The sequence below is a fragment of the Tarenaya hassleriana genome, unplaced genomic scaffold (genome assembly GCF_000463585.1).
Source record: "Tarenaya hassleriana unplaced genomic scaffold, ASM46358v1 Cleome82, whole genome shotgun sequence".
In the NCBI taxonomy this organism is placed as follows: domain Eukaryota; kingdom Viridiplantae; phylum Streptophyta; class Magnoliopsida; order Brassicales; family Cleomaceae; genus Tarenaya; species Tarenaya hassleriana.
The window spans coordinates 235,164-242,548 of NW_010970652.1; the positions used below are offsets into that span (position 1 = coordinate 235,164).

General features: G+C 40.5%; 2 protein-coding genes across 2 annotated transcripts; both read right to left on the minus strand.

Moving 5' to 3' along the window:
- Positions 1-92: 92 nt before the first annotated feature.
- On the minus strand, positions 93-2,273 carry LOC104803227 (cytochrome P450 98A3). Its single transcript, XM_010527130.2, has 3 exons — positions 1,653-2,273; positions 935-1,332; positions 93-859 (listed from the first exon to the last, which is right to left on the minus strand). The coding sequence occupies exons 1-3, from the start codon at positions 2,134-2,136 to the stop codon at positions 215-217; spliced, it is 1,527 nt and encodes a 508-aa protein (XP_010525432.1). The 5' UTR covers positions 2,137-2,273; the 3' UTR covers positions 93-214.
- Positions 2,274-4,158: 1,885 nt separating this feature from the next.
- On the minus strand, positions 4,159-6,698 carry LOC104803228 (WAT1-related protein At2g40900). Its single transcript, XM_010527131.2, has 7 exons — positions 6,338-6,698; positions 6,163-6,225; positions 5,904-6,020; positions 5,467-5,701; positions 5,194-5,352; positions 4,928-5,079; positions 4,159-4,629 (listed from the first exon to the last, which is right to left on the minus strand). Exons 1-7 carry the CDS (start codon positions 6,526-6,528, stop codon positions 4,347-4,349), a joined length of 1,200 nt encoding a protein of 399 aa, XP_010525433.1. The 5' UTR covers positions 6,529-6,698; the 3' UTR covers positions 4,159-4,346.
- Positions 6,699-7,385: the final 687 nt, after the last annotated feature.

Here is a 7,385-nt window from a genome sequence, read left to right on the forward strand (position 1 = left end):
TTCCTGTTCAATCTTACAGCTTTTTCTACGGCAGAAGAGGAAATCCTCTGGGAAAAGATCATCAAAAACTGCAGATCCTTTGGATAGAAAGATGGCGAAGAAGCTTGGTTTATTTGGCGATCTCTCGACAACCAATCTCATCAAAAGTTCGGAAAAAACACAACACGAGTCTACACAACAGCAACAGCAGAAACGGAAGATATATCTGCGAAATTTACATATCGACGGCGATGCGTTTGTAGAGATCGGCAGGCAACCTGGGCGTGACCACGGCCTGCAGAGGCGTACGCATGTAAGTGACGAGTCCCGGGCTTTCAGACATGTCAATGTCTTCTGGTTTTTTCCCTTCAGGTGGCGTCCAGACGAAATGGTGAAGCAAATGGCCAAGCATGGACGTGACCAGGTTGATACCAAGCTGCGCACCGGGGCAGACACGTCTCCCAGCTCCAAAGGGAAGCAGCCTAAAGTCATGGCCTTTCATGTCCACATCCTCTTCCAAGAACCTCTCGGGCCGAAACTCCAACGGGTCCTTCCACACGGTCGGGTCACGAGCCACCGCCCAGACGTTCACGAGGACGTTGGATCCCTTGGGGATATGGTAACCGCCGATTGTGACATCAGCGTTGGCTCGGTGAGGAAGCATCAATGGGGTCGGTGGGTGCAGCCTCATTGACTCCTTGACCACGCATTGCAGGTACGGAAGGGTCGAGAAATCGGGCTCCGTGAGGATGCGGTCGCGTCCAACGACTCGGTCTAGCTCCTCTTGCACCTTCTGCTGCACCCTCGGGTTCCTTATCATCTCAGCCATCGCCCACTCGGATGAGATGGAGGTCGTGTCCATCCCTGCCGTGATCATGTCCTGCACAAACCCACGATTGACTCATCAATCAAGATCGATGAATACATCGTGTTTCGGACCGGTTTTCGAACGTACCCAGAGAAGACCGATGATGGTATCTTCGCTTAGATCGTACTGATCCTTCAACGTGAGCAAAGCGTCGACGAAATGCTGCTTAGCGCCACCGGATTTTTGCCGGGCGAGAGTGTGCTCCTCCATGATTTTCCTGGTCAGGCGGTCACGGCGCGAGCCATGCTTGGCGAAGGCTTCCTCCTCCAATGGGAACATCCACCTGAGCCATGGGATGTGCTCTGCTATTGACAGTGAACCTCCTAGCTTTAGGCCGTTCGCCACTACGGCCTTGAACTCTAGCCCTTGCTCGTCCATTATTCCCTCCGCGTTTACGAAACGCTTCCCAAACGCTAAACGCGTTATGTTGTTGAACGCAACCGCTCCTATGTACTTCCTCAGCTGCAGACCCTTGGCTTTGTGGTCTGCGTCGGGAAAAAAATTACAACCCAAAAAAAAAATATCCATGACAGAACCGATTTAGCTAAGATTCTCATAAGATCATCCCAAAATATCCATGACAGAACAGAACGTGTTCAAGTCCTATCCTTTGGGGTAATAACGACAAAACTCGACGTAAAAACCCTGATTTTTTTACCCCTTTCGGTGATTTCAGAAGATTCGCTTACCAGATTCGTAACAATCCCAGCTCCAAATTTGATACCCATATCATAGAAAACGGCAATAATCGACAGTTACCATTTTTATGTCATTTTTAGAAGACGGGACCAAAACGACGACGTACCGGTGAGGTTGCAGCCGTTGAAGACGGACTCAACCATGGCGGTCACTTCGTCTTCACGGATCGGTCTCAGGGCCTCGAGCCGCTTCGGAGTGAAGAGCTCGAGCGTGCAAACCTTCCTCACTTTGACGTAGTGGGGACCGTAATCGGCCCAGATCAGATCCTTCCCGTCGCGGCTAAACTTCGCCGCCGATCTGCTCCGGTGCCGGTCCGCCAGCTGCTGGTCCTTCTCCTTCAGGACCTCCCTAGCCAGCTCCGCGCTCGAAACGATGACGTTTAACGTCGAACCGATCCAGACCGAGATGATCGGTCCGTAGGACTGAGCCCACTCGGCGTAGCACCTGAAGCGGATCGGTTTGATATCGTAGAGGTTTCCGACGACGGGCCACGGCCGTGGGCCCGGGGGCAGCTTGAATCTCAGCCGTTGGATTAGCTTGTAGGATGCGACGGCGGCGATGATCGACGCCACTACGAAGAACCAGGACATGCTTTGGGTTCTGATGAAATCGGAAACAGCAGCGAATTGATTCGGTTATCTTTTTTTGAGGTTTCTGGTAAGGTGGATTGGAGATTTTGATTTATATTAGGGAGGGAGTTGGTGAACCGATTTAAATAAAATAATAAAATAAAGGAATTAATTTATGAAATCCCATAATGAATGGAATTGAATGATCCTACGTATATATTATTATACACACACACACGTATATATATATATATATGTTAGGTGTTTTTTAATTATTGTTGTTGTCATTATTTTACCAAGAAAATTGGCAGTTGCTTATAAAACGAGTTTCACCCACCATGTGAATTGTTTGATATAAATATAAATTAATGTGTGGACGAGTATTAAGTATACCGAATGGTTTTGTTTGGACTAATATGTGCCCACTTCAGGCTTTGAGTTAGAAACTAAATTAATAATATTTGAAATATCTTCATTTGTTTGTTTCCTCATTTAAAAAAAAAAAATCTAACATTTCTTTTTATACCATTGGATTTGTTAGTAAAAAAAAGTATATGAGTATACTGTACATTGAAATAAAGACTAAAAAGTGTTTCCCAGACCACAATAAAACATACTATATGCTTAATTATAAAAAAATTTATATAAATACCTAGATTGTTACAAAAATAAATCCCAAATAAATATCTAAACTATAAAATTTTCATATAAATATCTTAACTTTTCAAAAATTTTATATAAATACTTAAACTTATGAAATTTTTTCATATAAATCTATATTTAAGGTATTTTTCAAATAAAAGCAGTCAAATCTTTTAATGGATATTGGATTTATTTATTTATTTTAAAAAATTTAGATATTTTTCTAAAATTTTTGAAAGTTTTATAATTCAAATATTTATTTAGATTTTTTTAAAGTTTAGATATTTATATATTATTTTCTCACTGTGTGTATATACAATCATATAAAAAAAATGGATGGCTTGGTGCGTGTAATAATTCGCCTCATAATATAACGGGCCATAGTGTTCCATAGGCCGAATGCTTTTTTTACAGATATAATGCGATTTTTTAATATATAAAAACATCATATGATTTTGTTTGGTTATTCTTGGACGTGCGGTGGACAAGAATAGATAAGCCCGAGGCGCGTGGCTCTCACTTGTATCGACCGCGAGTAGAATTCGGTTGGATTGTTTAGTGTCGTGGTTGGTGATCTTCTGACACGTCATCGGCACAGTTAGAGCGGGGGTTGGTGCGCCTTCACGCATGCCCACCGTTTCCTACGTTTTTTTTGTCACCAAACACATTTTATATATATTTTGTAATGTAGTTAAAATTTATTTAAAATTTGAAATAAAAATTGCTAACACTAGTTATCGGTTCATATATTCACCTTTTTATTAATATATAGTGTAAAAACATAAAATAGATGAACGTATAAAGATGTTGTGATCTGTATATTATATCATACATATTGTGGTTTGGTTATTCAAGTACTAATTTATTTAATAAAATTATTCGATTATGATATCATCTGGCCAACGTGGGGCCCAGCGGGGTTGTTGGGCTGGTAAGACGTTGACTGTTGTTTCCCATTTCTTATTCTTTTCTTTCTTTATCATCGTCTTATATATATATATGATATATATATATATAAGATGTATATATATATATGTATGTATATATAGATATATAATCAGAACACTTCACACATATTCTAATCATTGATATTATAATCTACATCCATATTTTTAGCCATAATATAATTTACTGTTGAAAGGGTTTGGTGTGCGAGAACCAATGTGTTGATGAATAACTGTAACGTTAGTTAATGTGATGGTTTGGTTTCTACGTTTTCGATTTGTAGTGGGTCATAGGAGGCCTCTAATGGGCCGAATATAGAAGGTCCATTTGGCCCATTAAACGAAGGTTAGACAACAAAACCATAATATATTTCACATGATTTTTTTTAATTTTTTTTTTTGTTACACCAAATGTTCAATTTACAGTAATTTATAACCAAAAAAAAAAAGAGGGGTCTCAGTCAAAATCGAAGTTTCTCCTCTATACTAAATAAGCCAATTTACCAATCTTACAATACGAAATCAAAAGGGAACAAAAATTCTTTAAGCATTAAAAGGAAGAAAAAAAAAAGACCGGAGTACTGTTTCTCGAAGTCCTCCATATTTATCATCTTCGATCTCTCCGGTCTTGTCTCAGAAAACCGTCTATGCTCGTGATGCGTCCTTGGCTGCCATCCACGTCCCCACCACGTGATCGCAAAACCCCGTCGCCGGTGACTTCTCCGCCGCAACCGCCATCACCGACTGCTTTTCCACGTCATCTTCATCGTCTTCTCCTTCTTCGATTCTTGGCATTTTCGAGACCCCAGTATTTTGAATGTCGGACTTCACGTTTTCAAGAATCTCTTGCTGGGTTTCGCTGTTTTCTTTGTGCTTGCCCCATAGCACGGTGGAGAGTCCCGCCATTAACAGCACCATTCCAAGAGCCCTAAAAAAATATCCGGTACAAGAAATGAGTTTGGTTCCGGTTTAGACAATGAACCGGTTAAAACCGGACTGGAATGGTTAAAGTACATTGGTCGGAACCTTAGCTCGTAGACCAACTCGAAACCTCTATTGATAAACCAGAAAGGGTGTCATCGTGTTCGTGTTACAAAAACTGAAGAAAAACCGGTTTAGAACACCATACCAAACCTAAAGATTGTTTTTTCTTGGTCAAGGACCAGGAACCGAACCGACGGTTTAGCGAAAACTAGAACCGAAGTAATTGGTAATTGGTTACGTACCCGCCAAGGTAGGTTCTGTAGCCGAGGATGAAGGAGCCCAAGACGGAGACGATGATGACCACAAGAGGGTTAAATGCAGTGACAAAAACAGGTCCCTTCCGCTGCGTCATCATCCCTTGAACGTAGTACGCTATGCCCGATGACACAATACCCTGTTTTCGTCCAAGATTCACTCCCAATAAGCATACAACAATATATATATATATATACATATATAATGATTGGATCGCAAGTATTCTTCTTTTAGAGTTGGAAAGAGGGCGTACGGCGTATGCAGAGGCGAGAAAGCTCATGTCGAATCCGATGTTCCACGCCGACTGATTGCGTTCCATTAGAAAAGTCACGGCCGCGGAATTTAAAGTTCCCAAGAAACACACCATAGCCGACAGTGACATGTGAGCTGAGTACCTCTTCAACGTCGCAGTCTGCGTTGTCAAAAAAGAAAAAAAAGACGACGATCCCGCATTAGGTTCCCGCACGCTATCGTTATGATTAGGTTAATAGATAAAGAAATGGAAGAAGATATGAGAGATGGTAACCTGAAGAATGAAGAAGCACGCCCAAGAGAGAGAGGCGAGGACGAGGAAGACGGAGGCCCTGAGCCAGTCGCCGGCGGAGGCGGTGACGGTGGCCAGCGCCGGCGGTGGATGAGAGGTAAAAAAGATGATTAAAGGGCCTTTGTACAATACCATCACCACGCCTCCAACCACTGTTACCACCGTCCCCACCACTTTTGCTTTGCATCTTACTTTCTTCATCTCCACCTTCTCCATCCTTTTTTCAAATCCACATTTTTCCAAAATAAATGAAAAAGTCACATCCACCATATATATGCCTTTGTATGGCTGTATGTATGTATAACAAATATATATATATATATATATATACACACCCTATATATGCGGATGATATGCGAAAATTGCACAAATGAATCGGTCATTCTATATGTATAGGTGGGTATTTGATGTATGTGTACCTGAACAAAATGGCGAGGATGAAGGTCACCGCCGGTAAGATATTGTTCACGGCGGAGGAGAACGTAGGCGACGTGAGTTTTAGACCGGCGTAGTACAAGTTCTGATCAATCACTGGCCTGAATAACGTACAACATTTTCACCAACCCATTAATTAGTTCATAATCTTCATATTATCATACAAAAATATATATATATATATATATACACACATGCAAATGTGAACACCAAACCAACTTCATAACAGGTCTAAGGACTAACCCGAGAAGACTAAGGGCGAAAATTTGCATGAAGATCGGAAACGTCAACTTCGGTCTCACCTTCCTACCAAAAACAAAGGAGAGGAGGTCAAGAAACACATAAAGGGACAGGAATTGGGACACGTGATTCGTTACCGGACCGATCTTTCTGAGATCAAAGAAAATTAGAGCCGAACCTTTCGGAGAGAATGGCGAAGGGAGCTAAAGCGGCGGTGGCGAAGGCGTTACGGTAGACGACGAGGACGTAATGGCTCATGCCACGGTCGAGCACGACCTTCGTGATGAGGTTCATGCCCGCGTACCCGAACTGAAGACACACCATGGCGAAGTAGGGCTTGACCGATTCCGACATCATCATTTCCACCATGTTGAATTCTATTTCTTTTTTTTTTTTTTTTGTTTTTTGTTGTTGTTGGGATGTAATCAAAGAACAAATCTTGGGGATAACTAATTAGTTGACGAGATATATATAAAAGTTAGGATTTAGAGAGAGAGAGAGAGAGAGAGAGAGAGAGAGAGAGAGAGAGAGGAAAAACACTTGGGGTTTGTGTTTCCTAAGGACAAAGTGAAGACATGTTCTTGTATTTATAGCATATAATCTTTTGTTTTTTTTTCATAAAATTTATGGGTTCGTGACGTAGGCTTTAATGATTCCCGTTCGAATCTTGATAAGAATATTATGTCATGCAATTAATATCTAAATTATGTGGATATCATATTCGCCGTACTTAATATCATTCACATATTCTGATCGAAACCAGACAGAAAATATGTTGTTTGGGTCTTTACATCCATATTCTATTATCCATATCATATATGATATCGTCGGATATGTAATTCGAGAGAACATATTCGACATTCTAAAATTCTTATATTTTGTTATTATCCATGTATTATGTATAATATACATAAATATATAACCCATTTCTTTTAATATCTAGTATATATTTTCGTGGATTTTTTTAAAATTTTTCATGATGGTTTCGATCGGTTATTAATTACATCCATTTTGGTTTGAGGAAAAAAAATAAACATAAGAATTAACAGAGGAAAAAATAAAAGCTGAAGATTGAGAGTGAAACAACATAAATATTGTCAAAAGAAAAATAATTAATTTGTATACGGACAGTCTTTTTTTATTAATACCACTCACATTAAAACCAAAAGAAAGAAAAATAAATAATTAATGGAGAGGAAAGAGGGATATTATCCCCGGATTTGGCA

What these genes read in the sequence shown, in the direction of transcription:
- LOC104803227 (XM_010527130.2), bottom strand. Translation starts at nt 2,136, where the DNA reads ATGTCCTGGTTCTTCGTAGTGGCGTCGATCATCGCCGCCGTCGCATCC. An exon ending in CAACGGCTGCAACCTCACCG is followed by an intron (nt 1,333 to 1,652) that starts GTACGTCGTCGT and finishes TTCCCGACGCAG; the next exon opens with ACCACAAAGCCAAGGGTCTG. An exon ending in CCATCATCGGTCTTCTCTGG is followed by an intron (nt 860 to 934) that starts GTACGTTCGAAA and finishes GGGTTTGTGCAG; the next exon opens with GACATGATCACGGCAGGGAT.
- LOC104803228 (XM_010527131.2), bottom strand. Translation starts at nt 6,528, where the DNA reads ATGGTGGAAATGATGATGTCGGAATCGGTCAAGCCCTACTTCGCCATG. An exon ending in TTCGCCATTCTCTCCGAAAG is followed by an intron (nt 6,226 to 6,337) that starts GTTCGGCTCTAA and finishes TGTTTTTGGTAG; the next exon opens with GAAGGTGAGACCGAAGTTGA. An exon ending in TTCTCGCCTCTGCATACGCC is followed by an intron (nt 5,080 to 5,193) that starts GTACGCCCTCTT and finishes GGACGAAAACAG; the next exon opens with GGTATTGTGTCATCGGGCAT.